Source organism: Rhineura floridana, chromosome 19 (genome assembly GCF_030035675.1).
Source record: "Rhineura floridana isolate rRhiFlo1 chromosome 19, rRhiFlo1.hap2, whole genome shotgun sequence".
Taxonomy (NCBI): Eukaryota; Metazoa; Chordata; class Lepidosauria; order Squamata; family Rhineuridae; genus Rhineura; species Rhineura floridana.
This window is the reverse complement of record NC_084498.1, coordinates 4,592,121-4,615,225: the sequence shown is the minus strand read 5'-3', so window position 1 is coordinate 4,615,225 and position 23,105 is coordinate 4,592,121. Positions and strand designations below refer to the sequence as shown.

Sequence of the window (23,105 nt, the reverse complement as noted above, 5' to 3'; positions counted from 1 at the left end):
CAGTAACGCAGTGGCGAATTCAGAAGTGCAGGATCCCTTTATGATAGTCGCAGTCACACCCTCTCCTGTCCTTTTTTTTTTGACTGCTGAGTTAAGAATGAGAACCTTGTTAATGCCTTCTCCTACAACGAACGTCCCTAGAAGCCAATATGCATGAAAGGGGAGAGTATCGACTATTGAGAAGAGTCTTCTCAGTGGCTGACTCACCTCTTTTCACTCTGATTGGCTCCAATCAACAGAAAAAGACAAGGAAGCACATTAGAAGAGTCCTCTTGGTGGCTAACACACTCCCCTTTCAGGCTCATAGGATACTGGAGATATAGGGACTCTGCTCCAAAAAAAGTAAAGGCTCTAAGTCCCCACCCCACCCCACCCCGAGACCCCAGATCACTATATCCCAGCTCCCCTGACTGGCAGCAGCTCTTTCCGAGCTCTGCTACTGGAGAAAATGGAGGCTGAACTGAGGACTCTCTGTGGACAAAGGATCTGCTTCATACTCACAGCTATGGGCCTAGCTGAAGGTGTTAAGAAAGAAGTCATGAATGTTCCAGCAAACAAGTGAACATTCTGGCAAGCAGAGGAAGAATTAGCTGGCAGCTTTGCTCTTTTACACTCTTCAAAAAGATGGAAGTCACAAGAAACACTCACAAGAAGACAATGCTGGTTATGTTTAAGGACAGCATCACAAAATAAAGAAAATGAATGGCTACGTCAGTTAAAATGAACTTGTAGCATGGTAGACAGGTTCAGCCTCAAGTAGCGACACGAGACACTGTCCTACTGGCTCAGATCTATCTCATCCAGCAGTCTGCAGCCAACCAGGTGCCTACAAGCAGAATGTGAGTGCAAGAGCACTCTTGTTGGTTTCAGATAGGATGCAAAACAGTTTTGCCAACGTACTTTATGCTTGCTAGAACTCCAGGTTTACTGCATTAGTTAATCTCAAGTAACAACCCAAAATGCACACATTAAAGAGAGCAATTATAGATAGAAGCAAGAGAGGCAAGCTGTGAGCCCAGGATAAGATACTGTATTGTAACAATTCCCTTCAGGGTGGAGGAGTGACCTGTCCATGACCCAAGGGAGTATTTAAGGGTTTCTGGTTAAGACCCCCGGATTTTCCTGTTCAGAGAGACAGAAGTGCCCCACCTAAAATGACAAACTCCCAACCCCCAATCTGTAAACAAGCTCTATAACAGGGTAGTCGATGCAGTGCCCCTCCAGTTGTTCTTGGACAACTCCCATTAGCTCATTCACCATGGCCAATGGTCAGACATTATGGGAGTTGTAGTACAACATCATCTAGAGTGCACCATGTTGGCCACCCCTGCTCTGCAACACTGGCCAATGCACAAGGCACCACAGTTTACAGTCTATCTGCAAAATCTACTGAGCATCTTCAGCAACAACAGAAAATGGGAGGAGGCAAATCATTTCAAAATAGATGTTTTCTCCCTCGAGGCACTACACCCACCTGCATAATTAAGCTCATCACAGACCAAAAATAGTAAGGATTTTTGGGAACGATCTTATAAAGTGCCATTCCAGCCTGAAAAATAAGAAGGTGTAAATTAACATTACAAAAATGGTCTGGAGTCATTATAGTGTAGCCTTTGCCAAACTGGGACTCTCCAGGGGTTTTGGACTACAACTCCCATCAGCCCCAGCCAGCACAGCAGAGGCAGCTGGTGCCTGTTGGGAACTGGTGGGGCAAAAGACAGAGAAGCCAACAGCAGGTGGAGCCACAGCCAGTGACAGGAGACAACTCATTCTAGTTCTGTCCCTCCTCCTCCTGCTGCTGAGTTCTACAAGGGAAACACTGAGACTAAAGAGGACCACCCCATGGAGTGGTTTTAAGGAAGAAGGCAGGTAGGTAGAGGCTGGCTATGGGTGGGGCAGTGCCTTATGTGCCCTAGTCGTCCCAGGCTATGGTCTCAAGGCACACGGGGCCACCACCTGGCTGAAGCGAAGCAGGTCTGGGTCTGGTCAATGCCTGGATGGGAGACCTCCTGGGAACCGTTCCATGGTGAAAGAAAGGTGGGGTATAAATGTAATACATAAACAAACTAACAGTCAGTCTAACCACCACTGCAGCACAAGGGTGCTGGCCGGGGCTGATGCGAGTTGTAGCCCATGTGGAGGGCACTGGGTTGGCGAAGGCTGTTATACTGATTCACAGAAATATGTTTTTAATATGTTGTGAATGCTCTGACAAATGTAGTCCTGCAGGAAGAGCCTCTGATTTAGTGACACCCAGCAAAGAATAGGAAGGAGACACACAGCCCTCACTTCCTTTTCTAGCGTAGGTAGCAAAGTCACAGAGCAGCGAGGGCAGGAGACTCTGTCCCCCTAGGTCTCTGTGGGGCAAGCCCTTTTTGCCTGGCACTGGTCCCCACCTGAAGACCTGCATTCAGTTCAAAATAGGAAGAGCCAGTCAAACCATACTAGAACCAAGACTCTCTAGTAGCAAATTAATCTCCTTTGTCTAAAAGGAAAGAAGTTTGATCAGAAGGAGGAGTAACAACTGTGATGATCCTCTATTATTGTATATATGGTAAGTGCTGTTTGTATAGGAGATACATAGTAAGTGGAATGTAAGAGGAAGGGGGAGTGAATGGGCAGTAGAATGCAGGATGATTGGCTGAATGTTTAAAATGGCTGACAGTATAAAAGGAAGAGTGACAGTGGAATCTGGGGGGGAGAAGAGAAAGAGTGGGTTGTTTGGTGGGTTTGAGAGAGTGGTTTGTCAGGAGAGCGTGGAGAAGGAGGGGGGTGGAGTTCGGATTAGTATTAGATAAAACCATATGCTTATGTGCCTTATGAAGAAATCTTGTTAGCTTGTTATCTGTGTTATTTAATAAATACTTAATTTGGTTTACCAAAGGCCTGATCCTTGGCTGGGGTTTCACAGACCAGAAGGGAGGGTGAGGTAAATACCAAGGCTGAAGGATAATATGGTGGCAGCGGGGAAGGGAAGAATAACACCACAAGTATTCAGAGCAAACCAGAATTATAAGCAGTCTGAGTAAATCAAAGGGATTGGGGACAGTTTAAGCACTCAGTCACAGAGGTAACCAGATTGAGGGAGACTCAGGCAGAGTCTCTGGGAATACTGGTTATAGGACGTGACTGGTGGTGCTGCCTAGCAGGGGGATCTGTTGAGATCTGTGCTAGAGCGGGGAGAGAAACCATAAGAGAGGACGGTCCGGACTGGTGGAGTCCCTGGTGGTGCCTAGAGACAGGCAGTAACCACGAGCAGGTAGGAGCCTGACAGGGAGAGCCAGGGAAGGAAGCCTCACAACAACCCCTTTCCTTAACAGAGAAAGACATTTTCAGATCCCACCAGCACTCAAGCAATCTGCCTATGCAGAAGGCTGTGCTCTCCTTGAATCCTTGAGTAGTGCAATTCAGGGACAGGCCAAAGTTAGATCTGGATCTTCTAGCAGATCTCTAGGAGATGTGTAGTAAATCAGCAAGGCTTTCAGGATCCTAATGGTTTAACAATAGCAACTATGGGAAAGGCTTTTTTCCTTTATATAAATCAGTCTGCTCTAATGAAGAAATGTGAGTGGGAAACCTGAGGAGCGCATTTTTGTCTGAAACAGCTATTAGCTCAGTTCTGGAACTAAACTAAACTAATTCCTCGGCTGAGTCTATGCTCAGAGGTATGCAGGTTTTTTTCATTCTAAAATAATAATGAATTAAGACAGTGCTTTACCCAAGTCTGGTGGGCGTTGCCCCCTTTGTGCTTCTTTCCTGTCCCTGCTACTCCTCCCTCTCCCACTGCCACGCCTTCCACTTTCTCCTTCTCCCCTGCCCTCCCCCTTCTGTCTCATCCTGCCACTTGCTTGCTGCTGTGACATAGGCACGCCATTCCTTGATCTGAGCAAGGGCTCCTTCCTCACAGCAAAGCATTGTGGGTGAGGTTGCCCAAAGCACCTGTGCTGCCTTGCCACAATGATAAATTTACTTTTTAAAATGACTTTATTTTGCCGCCATGGTGTAAAAGTGGCGGTGGCATGAAGAATAATGGAGTGTTACATTGTGGCAGCATGCAAGTGTTTGGACCCCTTCCTCAGAGCAAGGAGTGGGAACATCACCACCGCAAGCAAGCAGCCAGGCACCATCAGCAACAACAGTGCATGGGCAGAGGGAGTGATGATGAGTTAGGATGGGAAAAAGAGGCAATTCACTGCCTGGGTCACATGGCTCAGAGTGGCTCATGATAGGACTGGCTGTGATGGGTGCTGCTCCCACTCCTAGCCATAATACCTGGCTCCAGCTGGGGAACCCTGCAGTTCTAATAAAACATGACGTAAACCCTGGGAGTCTGCTCACTCCTGCTGTAATTCATGCCAAGTCCAAAAGTCCCTTTTTACCAGCCATGGAATGATTTATTCGGTTAGATCATCCATACGAACATGCCCACAATGTTCTGAACACACAAAATGTCACTGAAATGCTAAGGGCTGTTTATCTATGCAAATAGATAGATAAGGCCTTTTGGAACTGACAGTTTCCCACCTCAGGAGTATAAATTAGAATAAAATTGTGATTAGGATATCTGTATGGCTGGTCAGTCAATACTGGTGCCCTGTATATTAATCACTATGATCTTCCTAATTAAGGGGCTTGTCTTTGAGAGGAAAATGCTAGTATAAGTTGTATCCAATGAAGTTATATTTAAAGTAGATTCACCAAAATTAATAGACTTAAATTAGTCATGCTCATTAATCTCAATGGTTCTGAGTAGGACTAACAACCCTATACATTTAAACAGGACATTTAATTCTAGTTAAATCACTTAGAAACGAGAGAGGAATAGTTTCTGTTTCACTATCCATGGGCTGATTTCTTTGCCTTTGAGTTCCTGTACCAGTATGCCAAAACTGAAAGTCATTTGCTCAAACCTGTGAACCACAACAGGAAACGTGGCAGGAAAAAGAATACATATAGCTCCTTTTCACAAACTAGCACTTGTCAAAATGTGTTCTAAGGAATGCTTGGCAGTATTTCAGGGGTTCCCCAATGAGAAAAAATTCCTTGAAAAACAGTTTCCCCCACAATTACCAATCTTCCTCTGACATACAACGGCTAAAAATGGGAGTAATGGTGCTGGGTGCAATTTTGCTGATAATGGTGCTCAACACATAGCTACATAATCATAATTAATATAGGTGTTTCCCTCACTCCCTGTCACATACATATATATGCACATGCACACACTGTGAAGAACTGATACACTCAAGCCAACAGAGACCTCTGTAGACTTGCGTTTTACACATCCACAGAGCTTGATACTGCAAATACCTCTGGGTTAATAATGTGTATGCATATATGTATGTATCTGTTATCTATGCATGCAGCAAACTGATGTTTTTAAGTAGTGTTACTCACAGAGTTAAATATTTACTAAACTAGTCCCACAGATCTATTTCCAGGGTCTCACAATAACAACTTAAGCAACAACAACCCAGTAGCTTTGCAGATTTTTCAAATGTTACGAGTTAAATGCAAAAGTAAAGCATTTAAAAGCATCTCATTTCACAAGTATCTTAAACCAAAGGGCAGGTCAAATTTTTAGAAAGTTTTAGGAAGAAATGTTTTGTATATAAATACAACTTGATCTACAAGACTTTATACACAATTGATTACTAAACAGTTTGCATGCACACACATGGAATCTCAGCAGATCTTTAGGCTGATTTTAGATCGAATTGCCTCTCTGAGGGGTGCATTTACTCTCAAGCTAAATGGACTTAGCTCTGATCCAGGCAAATACCTGTTGCATCTTCTTGTATTCCCCAACCCTTGCATAGGCCATGAAGAGATGGGAATGATACTCTTCACTGCTGGGAACTTTCTTCACAGCTGCCTCGTAGAGTTTTGTGACCAGCTCCGCTAAATGAGACATTTTAAGAAACCAGTGTGTGTTTTGTTATGATCTGTATACTTCTCCCAACCCCTAAAGAATTTTACAGAACACAAAATTCAAAACAGACTCCAGAAAGATTTTTAAATGAGACATCAACAAGTAACAGAGGGGAAAAAAGTCTTCAGATTTGTTGTGACTTGGGTCGCTAGGCATCTGTAATTTTCTGTGTAAAATATTCTGACAGAGACTTTTGTCTCAGAATCTGTGTTGAGCATCTTTCTCATTTTCCCAGCGCTGGCATCAGCGCCTGGCTTCCTTGGGCAGCTTCTGGGGCTCCAATATCTGCCTTGGGCCCTTTACAAAAAAAAATCCTGGCCCAACACTCCAAGCTGCTTAGTCTAGCTGTATTTTAATTTCTCTTGGAGCAATGCTACATAAGAAACATTGTCAAAATGTTAAAATGGCAGCGAGAATGGCAGTCTGGTGCTGTGCCCACTGTTAAGTGAGCTTGCTAGAGCCCTGCTGCCAAATCCGGACCCTGTTCCATCTCTCCTTCTTGAAGTTCTACAACCCAGAATTAAATACTCTGGAAAACATAATACATCTGGAGCCAGCATTCCTTAATCTGCCACCTCTCCACTTTGAAACACCTGAAATATGGAAGAGGAAAGTTAACCAGAGAACTCACGCCGATGCATTTCCCGGTATAAGATAGTCAGAGCTTGTAACGAATTGTCATCCGTGGGTTCAAGGGCTGCTACTTCTTGTGCTAAAGTGAATGCCTCATCTTGCTTCCCGGTTCTTTGCAGGCCGATGGCTTTCAAAACCTGCACATGGATCAAAGAGGCAGCTTTAAAGGAGCTTCTCTCAAAAGCTACAAAAAAAGGAAGCGCTATAGAGAAACAAATTCAGCTACACAGTGAATGGGTGCAGGAACGGTTTGGTGGGTGGTAGTAATGGAGCATATACCATAAGGCAGTGGTCTGCGAGATTCATTCAGGTGGTCTGCAGCATGTCCACATTAAATAGTCATAATGATCTTTAATTCTATTTTTAATTTTATGTACACCGCCCAGAGAGCCTTTTTGGCTTAGGGCGGTATATAAATTAAATGAAATAAAAATAAATAAATAAAACAATTGCTTCTTTTATTTCTTATCATGCATTTCATTGTATTACAATTTGCAAATTGTAATGCCAATCGTAATACAATAAAATACAAGATAAGATATAAAAGTAATACAAATATAAAGTCTTTCTGCATCTAGCCCTGAGCTCACCTTAGCACAAAGACACATGGCCCCACTGGCAACTCAAGTGCACAGCAATCACAGCCCAGCCCCATTTAGGATGCTGTGTCAGGAAAGTTAACAGCAGGTATGACTTTTGCCTGCTAAGCTTCTCCTGACCATGTAGATGGTCCTCTGCCAGCAGGGGGGATTATTTCTGGTATGGGGCAGCTGTGTCCTAGCTCTCTCCAGTCTGGCAAATTCAGGGTTTGGATTACACAGCTAGTTATGAAATGAAAACTAGGATGCTATTAAAAAGGCACACCCATCATCTGAACAAGGGTAGTCTTCCTCATTCACCTCTGGGCCCCACATGAAAGGAAGTTGCTTGTGTATATTTTAGTCCCAATCTCGCTCTGTGTTTAGTCCTTCCACAAAACTGCTCCCTCTTACATAGGCGTTTTGTGCTCCCAACTTGATTTTCTGCCCTCTCGGGTACTCCTTGCTGGTCCGTATGTGGCTTGCTGCAGGAAAGACAGAACCACTCCCAGTTGCACATCCAATTCTAGCAGCTGTTCTGCCTGCCTCCCTCCCCTAAGGCAGGGCTGGGGCACCTGTGGCCCTCCAGATATTGTTGGACTTCTGCTCCTATCAGCCCTAGCCAACATGGCCAATGGTCAGGGATGATGGCAAGCACAGTTTAGCAACATCTGGAGAGTCACAGATTCCCTGCTCCTGCCCTAAGAAGAGCATAAGCTGACCAGCAGGTTAAGAGCAGGTGTAGTGAACCTGTTCCCTTCATTTCTGTAATATGTGAAAGACTGCCTCCTTCCCTACAGACTCTCTCGGCTGTTCAGATCAGCAGAGGGGGCCCTTTTGGTAGTTTCACCACTCTCAGAAGCTTAGGGGTGGCGGCCTGGGAGAAGGCATTCTCTGTGGCAGCCCCTAAGTTGTGGAACTTCCTCGTCTGGCAACCTCACTGTAGACCCTTAGGCAAATGTGGCTTTTGACACCTGAGACATATAGTTTTAAGACCCACCCTTTTCGTGATTCTGGTAGTTTTTATTTGCTTTTTACACTGTATTTTAAGGTTGTTGTAACCTGCCCTGGGACTCTATGTGAAGGGCAGGCAATAAACACCAATAATAATAAACTAACTTTTTTGTTGTTGCACATAGCATACATTTATCTCTGATGCAGGGATGGGGAAACTTTTGGCCCAGCGACCCTGATCCTTATTAGTCCCCACCCCTGTGGGTCAGCTCTGATAGGCGGGCGGGACCCATCTGTCAAACTTCTGTGCACAGTGCTTTCCAAGTGCCCGACAGCCAACTGGTTGTGGGAGCTTGGGAACTGTAGGGCGGAGGACTTTGCCAGCTGTACACTTGCCACTTCCCAAGCTCTGAGCATAGGGCTGGGCAAAGCTGCTTTCTGCGGGGATTGTCCATTGGGAACTCAGTCATGCAATCAATCCAGAGATGTCTCTACCTGTCCCACATCAGATGTCACACCTGGTGTCAGATGTGTGAAGTTTGGGGAAAATGGCCACCTGGGCCAAACTGGAGCTGGACTGGGCCAAATTCAGCCCACAGGCTGGAGGTTTCCTAGCTTTGCTTTAACGCAGGGGCTGCCAACCTTCCCCCCCCCAGACCAATGAGTGTCTTGGCAGACCACTTAATAGTTTTTCTGCCTGTTGTAGCAATTGTAATGCCCTGTGCTACATACTGTATGGTTTTTAATTGTATTTTTATTGCTTCTTTATTTATTTATTATTTGATTTATATCCCGCCCTTCCTCCCGGCAGGAGCCCAGGGCGGCACTAAAAACTTTAAAATATCATAAAAACAAACTTTTAAAACACATTAAAACAAAAACATCTTTAAAAACGTTTCTTAAAAAAGCTTTCAAAACATCTTCTAAGATTAAAAACATTTTAAAAAAGGTTTAAGAACATATTAAAAAGCAACAAGTAAGGCTTGTTGAAAGAGGAAGGGCTTCAACAGGCGCCGAAAAGATGAGAGATAGCACCTGTCTAATACTTAAGGGGAGGGAATTCCACATGGTAGGTGTCGCCACACGAAAGGTCTGTTTCCTATGTTGTGCAAAATGGACCTCCTGACAAGATGGTATCTGCAGGAGGCCCTCACCTGCAGAGCGCAGTGATCGACTGGGTATATAAGCGATAAGACGGTCTTTCAGGTATCCTGGTCCCAAGCTGTATAGGGCTTTGTACACCAAAACTAGAACCTTGAACTTGGCCCAGTAGCAAATGGGCAGCCAGTGCAATTATTTCAGCAGCGGGGTGATACCCTGTCCCAATGAGCAGTCTCGCCACTACATTTGCACCAGCTGCAGCTTCCGGACCAACTTCAAGGGCAGCCCCACATAGAGCGCATTACAGTAATCCAACCTGGAGGTTACCAGTGCATGTACCACAGTGGTCAGGCTATCCTGGTCCAGAAACAGCTGCAGCTGCCTTACCAGTCAAAGATGGTAAAAGGCACTCCTAGCCACTGATGTCACCTGGGCCTCAGGAATAAATACATTTTTCATTTCTCATGTATTATAGTTTATTGTATTTGAATTCTATAGAGTTGAAATTGTGATACAATAAAACACAAAGAAGAAATAACTATACAATTAAAATCAATATGAATATTTGATGTGATGGAAGCCCTCGTGTCCCGTCTTTATTCACAAATCCACACACGCCTTGGACCACCTGAATGAGCTCACTGATCACAGATTGGGAACCCCTGCTTTAATGCATTAGTACTATACCTATCCTTTGAAAATGTTTATCTATATTTGACCTGGTCAACTGACTAACCCTAATTGCCTTATTTTATTGAGCTATTTCAATGTAGATAGAAACAAACACTGAAGAATGATTAACTTTTGCTCTGTAGCTATTTGACAGCTTGACTAATGTGGCAGCAAAGTCAAACTCATTGCTGGGAATTAGCAGAACAGAAAGGCTGGAGTAACAAGGATTAAGCTTAAGTGGTTGTGCAAGGTTTGTGTGTGTGTGTGTTGAAGCACAAACAGACTCACCCCACTTGTCCCAAGAAAGCGGAGGGTAAAAATGGCAGAAAAAAAACCCTCTTTTCTAAAACAGCTGTAGAGAGGACAGAGCTCAAGTCTGTGGATGGAAACTTTTCTCAATCCAAGTGTCTCATTCCCTCACAGGCAACCTTCCAGGGGCCACATGCCCGTGGTGGACAGGGCCAGATGTAAAAGTCGGTAGGGACCAGAGCCACAAGTGAGCAGAGTAATAGATTTACCTTTGTACAGTACGCCACATTCTGGCAAAAGACAGATTGCTAGAGGCACACACTTCTCCATCCATCATCCAGGCAACCAAGAGGCATTATCACAGCTCAAGGACACGTTCCAGCCAGGCAAAAGCACCTGAGGAAGGTGCAGAGCAGGGCCAGTGAGGGCTGTGCCCTAGGGAGAGGCCCAACGGCGAGACAGAGAGGTCCAGAGGGCTGTATTTATTCCCCAGTTGGTGCCCACTGCAACCAGTGTGGCGGAATGCAAGGAGCCCAACAATAGCCAGTCAACGACAGGCAGAGCCAACTGATTTTTATTTTGCCCCCATCCTACTCCATGCTGAGCAGGGCTGTGGAGTCGGTACGTCAAACCTTCGACTCTGACTCCTCTATTTTTCTACTGTCCAACTCCTTCATAAATGGCAAATGTATATTAATTTATTAATATTAATAAATTAATATTAATATTAAAGTATTAATTTTATTTTGAAGCTGGAGTTGGTACATTTCTACCGACTCCACCCAAAATTGCTTCCGACTCTGGCTCCACAGCCCTGATGCTGAGCTCTACAAAGGCGACACGAAGACTGAGACACCCCCTGGAGGAGTTGCAAGTGAGAAAGCAGACAGGTGGGGGCTGTCTGAGCGTGGACTGAGATTGGTGGGGCAGGGCCATCACTGTCCTCTGGGCCTGTGGTTCCCTACCCCATACTATCAAGGCAACCACTACAGAGAAGAGCCTGGCTGTTGCTTACGTAAGGCATGAGACACATGAGACAATTTAGCAAGTTAAAGCAAACAAACCCTGAGCTTACCTTAGCACAGTGAAGATCCTTGTGTTTCTTCAGCAGCTTGTCTGCCTGCTGGATTGCCATTTTATTATTGCCATTATCAAGGTAATCTAATGAAAGACAAGGGGGGGGAACCCACAAGGGTTACTTCTACAGGCTGGTAAGCTGAACATCTATTCCACAGTTTTCTTAAGGGGCTGTTTTCACACTTGGTTTATTTAGGGAACAACATGAAAAAGAGACAGGTAAAAAAGAACATGACAAAGGCATATAACTGATCTGAAGGCAATAGATAATATTCATCTCCCCCCCCCTTTCTTTCACAGCACTAGATGTCTGGAGCAAACCAATCAATTTGACTGGAGGCAAGATTCAGTGCAAACAAAAAGTGGCTGTTCACACAACACATAAGTAACTTGTGGAAGCTATTATAGCAATGTGTGGTGACAACCATGTGGGTGTTTAAACGAAAATGAAATGGACTGCCTTCAAGTCGATCCCGACTTATGGAGACCCTATGAATAGGGTTTTCATGGTGAGCGGTATTCAGAGGGGTTTACCATTGCCTCCCTCTGAGGCTGAGAGGCAGTGATTGGCCCAAGGTCACCCAGTGAGCTTCGTGACTGTGTGGGGATTCAAACCCTGGTCTCCCAGGTCGTAGCCTTGACCACTACACCACAGTGGCTCTTGGGTTTTTAACTAGAGGACTAGAAAAAATCAGGAAAGATAGGTCTCTTAAAAGATATTAGTCATGGCAAGCCTCCATCAGAGGCAATGGATGTGTGTCTTCTGGATGCTGAGGGCAAGCAAGAGGGAATACCTGTTACTGGACGGTCCTTAGCCTGGCCCAGTGAGGCATTCTATGAAGAACATTACAGACACTTTAGAAAAGGTTATTTACACAGAGAGGCTCTTGCCCTGCTGCCTCTTATTATTTACACATCAAAAGGATTTGCCACTTTATTTGGTTCATCATCACAACTACCCTGGGCAGGCTAGAGATTTACAGCTGAGATGGAAAAGGACTTGTCCAAAGCGACGAGACAAGCTCCTGGCTGAGAATAACTCAGCCCCTCTCTATCCAGTGGTTATATACATAAGTTGGGTGCAAAATTAGTCCTCAATATAAATTCATAAATGAGTATTTCAGGAGTGACCCAAACAGGAGCAAAACAAGATGGTAAAGAACAAGCAGGCAATTAACGGCAGTGTTGCTGGCAATTCAGTGGAAGCAGGAGTATGGCTGAAAACATCTGTTCTACTCTGAAAAGCAGGCAAAGGATCAACTCATGCAATTTCCCTCCACAAATGTACATGTGGGTAAATGATAATAGAATCAGATGATGGGCACCCAACAGGAGAGAGGCCAGCCTAGAGTGTCCACAGAAGGATCATAGCAGCCACCTGTACCTCTTTGTCTCTTGCCTGAAAGCACAGGGCAGTATGTGGCTTGGGCTGCTAGTCCTGTCTTGCATTTGATTCTCCCTCTTAGCTCCAACCCCACACACAGAGGGTGAACAACCTTTAAAAAACCATTCAGAACCTTTAAAATGAGCACCCTGGTAGAACTGGCTTAAAGTTGTTGTGCTTGACATTGGTTTATCCATAATGATTCCACAATGTAGACACCACCCTAATGACTGAAGTTCCAAAGTCTGTTTAATAAACAACTTTATGGAGCAATTGGAAAAGTGGAAGTCCACAAGGAATAAAAAACCAATGCATAAAGATTAGGCATTGAACGACTTCACCAAGTTTCTCTAGAACTTAAAATGTTGCCACCATTCTCTGTTATAACATAATTATCTCAGCTACCAGAATGACAAATTGTGAAGAACAAGTATTAAGCATTATCCTGAGGGTGGAGGGCTCTGGGGAGTACAGTAGTACAACTTCATTAAGCTTCTGTACAACACATAAGCAATTAAGATAAAAGCCAAACACCAATGGAAGGATGCTCAACTGTCATCAAATAAGAAGCTGACTGCTGCTGAAAGGTGAAAAAAAAAAGAATGTGTCCAAACATTTATTTTAGTTGCAGAGGTAAAGGCAATTGTCTCCAGGGAAAACAAGAGGTTTCTCTACTATGTTCACACGTCCAGATCATAGTTGTAGTAGAGCAGCTATGATGGCAATACATTGTTCTAACAAATAGCATTCACACATCACTATATTTTGTTTAATTACAAATTACTATTACACGTTAAGTCAGATATGAGAATCTTTACACCATGAAAGCAGCATTTGATTAAAGGTACTCTGGATCAAATATATCTAAAAACTATGGTCCAACTTTCAAATACCTACAGATATTATTGAAATTAATGGGGCTTACTTGTGACTCGAGAGCCACTGTGGTGTAGTGGTTAAGGTGTTGGACTACGACCTGGGAGACCAGGGTTCGAATCCCCACAGCCATGAAGTTCACTGGGTGACCTTGGGCCAGTCACTGCCTCTCAGCCTCAGAGGAAGGCAATGGTAAACCCCCTCTGAATACCGCTCACCATGAAAACCCTATTCATAGGGTGGCCATAAGTCAGGAACTACTTGAAGGCAGTCCATTTCCATACTTGTGACTTAGGATTTGCAGTTTAAAGATCCTAGGCTACCGAGTCCAGAGTAACCCTATTGTCTTCAGGGTATTATATTCGTCATCCTATATTTCTGGCTCCAATTCAGGGTGGTTTTAACCTATAAAGCGTTACACACCTTGGGACTCCAATACCTGAAGAAAACCCTTCTATATGAGCTTACCTACACCCTGAACTCATCTACAAAGGCCCTCCTGAAAGTGCCCCTTCCTACTCAAATTAGGAGGGTGGGCAAGAGAGGCCACCTATTCGGTGGTGTCCCCGCCACCTACGGAATTCTCTCTCTTTCTCTGCCCGATGCCCACTTTACAATATTTTTGGCACCAGGTGGGCTTTTTTCTCTCTCAGGTTCTTTTTAGTAGATACGTTTTTAGTATTTTATAGTTAACATGCCTTTTCTCAGCCGATAGCTAAATACTGTTGAATGGGGGTTCTGTGTTTTATCCAGATTTGTGCTCAAAGAGGGGTTTTCTTATTTGGTGTCTGCCTGTGAGGTTTAATTTATGCATTTACATTTTTTGTATCGCGATATTGTATGTTTTGCTTTTAACTGTAAGTTGCCTTGAGGCTCTTTTGTAGGAGACACAAAATCAATTAAATGTCTCTGATAAGCCTAACAGGCCTTTTGCAAGGTCCAAATACATTTAAGATTGCTACTGGTCCTTAATATTTATCCTTCAAACCAATTCTTTACATATGACTTGTTTGTTTTAAGGAGTATTTCCAGTAGCTACTTTTGGAAATTCAAGACACTAAAAATACATCATTAAAAACTACCACTATTTTGTCTAACCTAGTTTTTCAAACTTAATATCCCTTCTTAATTGTATCAGCTAAGACTCCAACACAAAAACGCATCCTATACACTAGGCGTAACTTCATACACACACTCAAAAGAGGTGCAGAACTTCAGCTCGCATCAATGAAACAGACTGTAAAAGCTGAAGTTCCAAAAATTTTCACTCCAAGTAAAAAATGTACGTTCAGACCTGGTTCACACCAAATAAACCAAGCACAAGCAGAACCTTCTGACTATACAAGTCAGAAATACATACCCTTTTGTTGACTTCATTTGAAGTGCAGAAATGGCCTGTACATTTGGGTCTGTAGAACTGCATCTCACACTACAGAGTCTGCCCCAAAGTAGTAAAGCCTCCTGACTAACATTTTATATTAGCAAGTTAAGAAATGCTTCTGCTTTGGCCTGAACTTTCTTCAGTGCTAAACATTCAGAAGAAATGCTCATACAAAGTACTGCATTTTATCTTTGCCTGCATTTGTAAAAATGTACAGCAAAACAACCAGAGTTCCTAACCAATATGCTTTTCAAGACAGGTTGAAAAAGAACAGCATGGAATACATTTTGGGATATTACAAAGCAGTTTCCTTAAGCAGCAGGAAGGTGCCCAGACAACTGATTTTCTACGTTTAAAGGGGAGGGAGGGGTGGCAGCAAATTAACGTCGTCACTGATTAATAAAAGAGGAGGTCCCAAGTGTTTTCACCTGCTTTGCTGGGAGATACAGATAATGTAAAGGTTTCATACAGAAGTGAAAATATGAAGCAACAGTAGATTTCAGAAGAATATAAAAAGCATATCCTGAAGCAAGGAAGTTATTAATAATAATATAATAATAAATTTTATTTCTGTGTCGCCTATCTGTCCGAGTTAACAGACACTTGGATCTAGTTTTGGACACAATGTTGGCAAAAAAAAAGAGAGAGTTGCATATGGACTGTGCTGTAAATATGTTGTGGAGCTATCCTGATGAAGAAATTCTTCTTGTAGGCTTATAACCGCACACATCAATCCTTTCATGGATTATAAAGGGGCACCCATGAGGGGTGTCTGAAAGTGACACCCTTTGCGTCTTGGCTCTCACTGCTACATCAAATGCAATACCGAGGGACAGGGAAAGCAAAAGAGACATACCCAAAAGTTTTATAAAAAGCATTGTTACTGGAATCTTGCCTTAAGTTCACAATGTACCCATCCATGAGCTCAAAGCTGCCAACAGTCTGCCACCCTCTGCATGGTTCTAACTAAAGTAACACCACCACTACCACAACAAAGCCACACTAAACAAGCCCTTACAATTCATATCCTCCCCTCAGATTTAATAAGGACATTAAGTATGTGCAGCCAGCTGCATGTATTTCACATTCTGCCCACCCCCCACCCCCAGTTCAAATGAGGAAATCTGCAGTTAGGTAAAATAGGTTCATACCTCCTATCGCACTATTTTGGCTCCAGGAATTCTATAAGGATTCATAGGGTGCCGAAATCCACACACACCAAGAATCCCGTGTTTTTAAAACACAAATGTATGGTACTCCAGAGACTTTCTTCCAATAATGCTATATAAATAATTTTTATTTTATTATTATTTATTAAATTTCCAGATCATACCCCGTCCTCCCCACTACTTTCACAATATTCTGGGATTCACTCAGATACAGACCCTGGAACTACTCCCTAAAGCTATGGGGTCCATCACACCACAGAACCCCCCCCCCTGCACCCAACTACACAGGAACTATGAATTGTGATCCCCCGCCCTAGACAAGCACATGGGTCCATCACCCCCACCCCCACCCCCACAGCCACCCTCCCCTGAGAAAACCCAGTGAAAAGAGCTGCATGGTCCCTTACCCTATTCCTGTTTTATACGTGCCTGGGGTCCACCACCTCCACCAAGTCCAGTATGGGGAGTACATGAAAGAAACCCATAACCCTCCCAAATCTTTTCCTGCGGAAGGGCATAATCAGGATACAAACAACTTCATAGCACCCTCCCGCATGTTCAACTCAAGGCATTTCCTAGTGAGGGGGTATTCAAGCCTAGTCCTTCTCAGAGGCGACACCACTGAAGTCAACAGACACGACTAACATATGACCATTCATTACAATAGGTCTACTATGAGTAGGACATAGCGGAATGCAACCCGGGGATAGTGGGGAACCCATTTTCCAATGCAAGGCCAAGCCTGGGGGGGGAGTTTAGGGCAAGATCCCATAATGTCCCCCTTTTTTCTTTCTCTCCCCCTCCCCCATTTTCCAGGGCTCTGCAGTAAACGTGCCCCTTCCACGACAATAAGGACATGGGGGGTGCCCCCTTAGACCTTCATCTCAGCCCCCCAATACCACAATAAAAGTGACCACGAGGTGCATTCCTGCCCCCAACATCACAATAATGATAAACACGGGGGCGGCTTGCGTGCTTAACTTCCCTCCCCCCCATCACAATAAGGATGAATATTGGGGGGGCTGCCTGTTTAGCCTCCTTTCCTCCCCAAGAGGCAGCCGCTCCCCCAGAAAAAGGGAAGAGAAAAAAAGGGGGGACGGAGGGCGGGAAAGGCCAGGCACAGGAAGGGGAGATTTAGGGGTGGTGGTGAAGGGCAGCAGTGCCTTATTTTTGGGAGGCGTCTCGCCTGAGGGAGAAAGAGAAGGGCACGCGCAGCCGCGCGGTCAGGGCGCGGAGGAGGGGCGAGGGCGCGGCGGCGGCGCGCGCGTGGGACGGGGTCCGCGGGGGTTCGGGGGGGCGGCGGAGGGTTGGGGGCGAGGTTGGTACCGTAAATGGGCCGGAGGCGCCGGTCGTTGGGGTCCTGCACATGGCCCCGCGCCGCCGCCATGATGAGAGCGCAGAACCGCAGCGCGCAGCCGCCACCGCCAGCCCTGCCTGGGCGGGCCGCGGGTGGGGAAAGAGGCCGGGCGATGCGAGGCGAGGCGCGCCGAGGAGGAGGAGAAGGAGGCGCTTGGCGGGCGGACTGGCGGGCGGCCTCCTTACCTGTCGGTCTCCTTCGTGAGGGCCTGAGGCGTCGCCGTCTTCCCCCCTCCGCCTTTTCCCTCCTCACATGGCTGGAAGGCGGGAAAGCCAGTCACCTCAGCAGCCACGAATTCGTGTTGCTGTTATTATTGCCTCAAGCCACGAGTCCCTTAGCGTAGCTGCTCTCCTCACAAACAGCCCTGTGAGGTACGTTATTTGGGGGCTTCCTTTGGCCTAACCTCATTATTGCCCGGCGAGGGAGGCCGGCCTGAGGCTGTTGCTTGACCAAACCTCGCTACAGCCCCGCGAGGGAGGCTGACCTGAGGCTGTTGCTTGACCAACCTCACTACAGCCCCGTGAGGGAGGCGGGCCTGAGGCTGGCCAAACCTCATTACAGCCCCGTGAGGGAGGCTGGCCTGAGGCTATTGTTTGGCCAAACCTTACTACAGCTCTGTGAGGGAAGTTAGACTTTAAGCACCCAGGGTGCTGAGAGAGGATTTGGACTCAGGGCTGAGTCCTCCGGCCGTCTCTCTGCTTTGGAGTGCCCTGCTGCCCAGCCCCCTACCTGTTTTGATGTGAGATAATCATTAGATTGGGCCACCACATAGGATTGCTTTAGCTATTATTACTATTGCCTTGAGTCATGAGCTTCGTAGTTGGCTTCTCTATTAGATTTTTTTTCTAGCCTTCCTCTAGGAAACTCAAAGAGTCCTATATATGGTTCCACACCCTTTTATCCGTACAACAGCCCTGTGAGGTAGGTTAGGCTGAATATGAATAACTGACCCAGGTTCACCCCTGAGGCATTGTGTCTGAGCAGGGATTTAAATACAAGCCTGGTAGCAAGAGGATAATAGGGATACTCTACAGGGTCGTTGTGAGGACAGTTGAGATGATGATGTATCAAGCCAAAAGTTTCTTCACTGGGCTATCAATCCAATGATCTTAGAGTAGCATATGCGTAGTCCTCCCCTCTTTTATCCTCCCAACAGCACTGTGAGGTGAGTTAGTATTGAAATGCGGGGGGCTGGTCCATGGAGCTTTGTGATTGAGAAGGGATTTGAACTCAGTCTGAGATGGTTAACAAGCTCACTTTCATCCCCCCTTCCCAGTTATAAGGGGAGATTCATTACACTACAGTAGGGCCCCACTCATAAGTCGGGTTACGTTCTGGACCCCCACTGTAAAGCAGAGCCCATTGAATAGAATGGCACGCGATGCCCAAAAACCGCCGTAAAAGCAGAACAAGCGCCATATGAGTGGGGCTTTAGTCTAATTGCGTCTAATTGAGACCGCTGCATTAGTGAAGCGCTGTAAAGCAGGGCCCTACTGTACCTTACTATGCCACTAAGATGGTATTGTCTATTCCCCCCCCCTGCACCTTACATCACTGGATCTGAGTTTTCTGTTTGCATCTTACACAGCATGAAACTGCAAGTGCATTGGTAGCACGGGTAGTTTACATCTGGATGTGGTCCTACCACTATGTGATGCTTAATCAGCAGTAGTCTAGTATTACTGCTGTTTTCTCCTGCTTTCATCAAAAGAAAAACCCAAATGGTTTGTTATTTATTTATTTAAAAGCATTTCCAAAACTGCTTTTCATTTTTTAAAAAAAAAAATCCAAATTAGTTCACAGCAAAACAATAAAACATCATAAAAACATCAAAATTATGGCATTGAAGTTGGTTAAAAGTTGGCATCAAGGGTCTGGGAATGCCTAAGTTAAAAATAAGCATTTTTAGCAGGCAGTGGAAACATACCATTGTTGGTGCTTGCCATATTGTAGTGGTGAGTTCATTCCACAACATGGGTGCCGCCAAGCAGAATGCCTGCTGCTGTGTCACTACAAGATGAAATTCAGCGAGTCACTGCATGGCTAGCAAAGCATTTTCTGGTGATTCTATTCCAGTGGTTCTGGAGTAAAATGTAAGTAAGGCTGAACCCCATAGAATTCAATAGGACATACAATACGTTAGGATTTTTCTGTAATTCTGTGTTCCTGGGCAGAAGTAGCTGTGTAGCTTGCTCTTTTCAAAAGCATTTCCCCTCAACACTGGAAGTCAAGATAGGTACAGTAGGGCCCCACTTTACGGCATTCCGCTGATGCGGCGGCTTTCAATCGGGAAATTCCCTGTTTTAAAGCCCGTTTTGCGGCATTTTTGCAGCATTTTTGCATGACGCGACCCATTAAAGTCAATGGGTTCCACTTTACACGGATTTCCGCTTTACGGCGGGGGCCTGGTCCCTAACCCGCCGTATAAGCGGGGCCCTACTGTATCCGTTTTCTTCTTAATTGGCTTGTGGATGACCCAAATAGTGTTTGTCTCCCATTACCAGCAGTAGAAACAGGACCAAAAAACAGGTATGCCACCGCATAACAAAATTCTCTTTTAGAAAATAAAGGTGAGAGAGTAAATTATTTCGTTTGAAAAGATAAATGCAAAAGTACTCTGGGTATGATAATCTTGGAACATAGTTCCAGTCTTGAAGCCATAGTTCAGCATTAATTAACCACAGTATAGTGGGCTTGAACAAAAGAGCAAGCTGCAGTTAAAAATATAAGAATATCCCTACTGGATCAGATGAAAAGGCCCATTGAGTCCAGCATTCTCTTCCCACAGTGGCCAACCCACAAGCAGGACATGTGTAATATAAGGGCTTCTCCTAATGCTCCCCAGCAACTAGTATTCAGAGCCATGTTGCTTCTGATAGGGGTTAGAAGCCATTGATAGAAGCTTCTCTTCCATGATTTTTGTCTAATGCCCAGTTAAAGCCATTTTAGTTAGCGGCCATAGCTATATCTTGAAGCTAGTGTAACTATGCACTGCTTGAAGAAGTGCCTCTCGTCTTAAATCTACCATTCAGTTCTTCTGCCTCTGTTTCTTGAGTTACGAAAGAGGGGAGCAAACTTTCTCTGTTTTCTCTACACCATGTATAATTTGATACATCTCTATCATTAGACTTACAATCAAAAATAGAAGTGAAAGCTTCTGATTGCCCCCTCGAAGCTACACTGGAGAAAGAGAGGGAGCACATGAGCCTGATGCTCACTGTGGCTCATTCCTGTCACAGTAAACCATGGCTTGTCAGGACAACCAAAGCAGCTCAATGTCAGAGAATCTGAAAACCACACAGGCATAATACAATTCAGCTATGTTATAATAATTGAACAGAACATTAATAGAACCTAATTTTAATAAGTCTGTATATACTAATGACCCCTATTACTTTTATGTAGACCTTTCCTATATTCAGAGTGCATTTCAGACAGGCAGCTCTAGGATTGCTAGGTTGAGTCCCTGTGAGTTCTCTGTACCTTTTAGGCCATGGGTAGAGAGCCTCAGATTCAGGGGCCACATGTGGCCCTCTAGGTGTAGGCCACACCCCTCACTGACCCTGCTCCATGCTCTCTTTCACCTGGCTGAAATATTTCCTTGAACTGTGATAATGCCTCTAGCTTGTGGGATAAACGATTGAATGTGTGGAGCCCTCTGACTTTTGTGTGGCTAAAATGTAGCCTACTAGGTAAGAGTTATATCTGTTGTTCTGCCCATTTACTTTTTAGCCTCTTCTGTTTATTTTCTGCATGTTTCAGATCCTTCACCGCACCTTGTAACAGTTGATTTCCTGAATTAATTTAATGTTATAAAATCAAAGTGTCAGGTGGGGGAGGGAACTTAGTAGTGTAGGCCAACTCCTGCTCAATGCAGGAAATTCAGAACTAGAGTGTCTCCAAGATACCTGCCCTGCCTCTGGTTGAAGAGCTCCAGTGAGGAGAACTCAGCATCTTGTTAGGTAACTTAATCCATTGTCAGATTGCTCCTTTTGTCAAGACATTTCTTCTAATATTCAACTGTAATCTACCCTCCTGTAACTTAAGCTCATTAGATCTAGTGATGCCCAGAACAGCGTGAAGAAATACCTCTACTTGTCCGTCCTGCCAGTTTAATTGAAAGAACCTGAATTCTAATATTATGATTATATTATGCTGCCTGCTTTTTCCACACATTTCACCTGGACAGAATAGCTGTGAAATCTGGCTGTCCGCAAGGATGGGGGTGGTTTCCTGAGAAAAGCAACACGGGGGAAGCTGATTTGGGCCTTGTTTGGGGGAAGCAACTCATATCAGGTTATCTTTAGAACTGGAGGAGAGACTGGGCAGAAACAAAGTTTTTAACTACGTAGTGTGATTTTGGGAGCCCACACTGCAAACTGAATCATGTTGTTTTCAATATGCACACAAAAATGTAACCCATGTGCCCATTTATGTATGGTCAGTAATATGAGGCACTTAACAGAGACACGGGATTAATTATGGCTCCCTGTCAAGTGGACATCAGGCAGAGAAAACAAGTAATCTGTGAAGCTGGTGTGGCCCCAGTTCTTACTTAGGTCTAGCATTGTCTGTTTTAGGTGCTGTTTCTCATCTATTTCTTTTTGTTTATAACATACATGCATGCATAAATAACCAATTTCTTAAAAAATCCAGAACTGTCTTCTGTGATGGAAACTTGCCACCAGTTCAGGGAAGATGGTTTTAGGACAGTGGCTAATCTGAACTTCCTTCTGTTTTTATTTCAGGGAGAACTTCATAGGAATTTCAATGACATCATTTCATCTTGCTCTCATCTTGCATCTCTACAAAGCCCCAAACTCTTGTTTACTTGCAGACAGGTGAGATGTGTTGGCCTGGTAATGCATTATGAACTCATGCACTTCCATTGCAGTGATTTGTAAACTGGCAGCTCAGGGCAGCAGAAGAGGACAGTTCCAAATTCTATATTTGCCTCCGGTTTTGTCTTCTTACTTTGTGCATGTGCTTTTCAGGATACAAGAGGACAGGTCCTCTCCTTGAAGTGCTTTCAGTCTCAAACCATTCTAGAAAATTTGTTTGAAAAGCAGGATAGAAATAATTGAAATAAATATATTTAACAGGGGAGACAATAGAAGAAGCGGGGCTGGTATAAACACAGGGAGAATATGTATGTGGGCTGCCCAAACCACACTTTATGTTGGAGTCCAGTGACTGTTGCTTTTCCAAAAAGCAGCCAAAGGATATCGAGGTGGGTCCAACTCCCTCCACCCCCCCATGCTGTGACCTGTTTAAGATTCCTACCTCGAAGTTTTTATTAGCTGTGGAGGAGGAAATATAGGAGCACAAAAACTGTGCCTGTATGTTTTCCTCTCCATGGTTGTTAGCAGCTCTGTAAGGGGAAAAGATTATTTCAGTTAGGGAATTGGCATGGACAAAGAGTTAATCCACCCCCAATGCTGTGGTCCCAATTAAATTGGGGGAACACTGCAGCTGCCTTTTGAAGAAGAGAGTTACATTGGAGTTCCAGTAATGGAACTTCAGACTAGTTTTATCTTGTATGTCTGGGATCTGCAGGGATGAAACAAAAGGCAAGATGACTGGAGTACTTAACCTTTCCCTATCATGCCAAGATGGGGCTTGCTTTTAGAACAGAGTAGACCAATTCCCTTAAATGATTGAGGTTGCAAGTCTGGCATTTCTTGAATGTTGTTCTAAATAAAAACAAAGATATACACAGAGTGGTCCCACGTATAAACTAGG

At 44.6% G+C, this 23,105-nt stretch overlaps 1 protein-coding gene and 1 long non-coding RNA gene across 4 annotated transcripts in view; one reads left to right on the top strand and one right to left on the bottom strand.

Annotated features, from left to right (window-relative positions):
• The window catches only part of NAA25 (N-alpha-acetyltransferase 25, NatB auxiliary subunit), a 65,317-nt gene extending 47,496 nt beyond the window's left edge, over nucleotides 1-17,821 (bottom strand). Inside the window, exons 1-5 of one of the 3 annotated variants that reach the window (XM_061603396.1) lie at nucleotides 17,549-17,821; nucleotides 11,195-11,280; nucleotides 6,564-6,702; nucleotides 5,783-5,901; nucleotides 1,475-1,549 (exon numbers count right to left, since the gene is read on the bottom strand). In XM_061603396.1, coding sequence (XP_061459380.1) covers nucleotides 1,475-1,549; nucleotides 5,783-5,901; nucleotides 6,564-6,702; nucleotides 11,195-11,254 — 393 coding nt within the window. In that variant the 5' untranslated portion in view covers nucleotides 11,255-11,280; nucleotides 17,549-17,821. Of the gene's footprint in view, nucleotides 1-1,474; nucleotides 1,550-5,782; nucleotides 5,902-6,563; nucleotides 6,703-11,194; nucleotides 11,281-14,816; nucleotides 15,021-17,332; nucleotides 17,497-17,548 lie in introns of those variants that run through there. The other 2 variants (XM_061603398.1, XM_061603397.1) reach the window with 2 other exon arrangements.
• The window catches only part of LOC133373514 (uncharacterized), a 30,558-nt gene continuing 24,797 nt past the window's right edge, over nucleotides 17,345-23,105 (top strand). The window contains exons 1-2 of the long non-coding RNA XR_009759684.1: nucleotides 17,345-17,734; nucleotides 22,112-22,204. This is a non-coding gene — a long non-coding RNA (uncharacterized LOC133373514). The remainder of the gene's footprint in view (nucleotides 17,735-22,111; nucleotides 22,205-23,105) is intronic.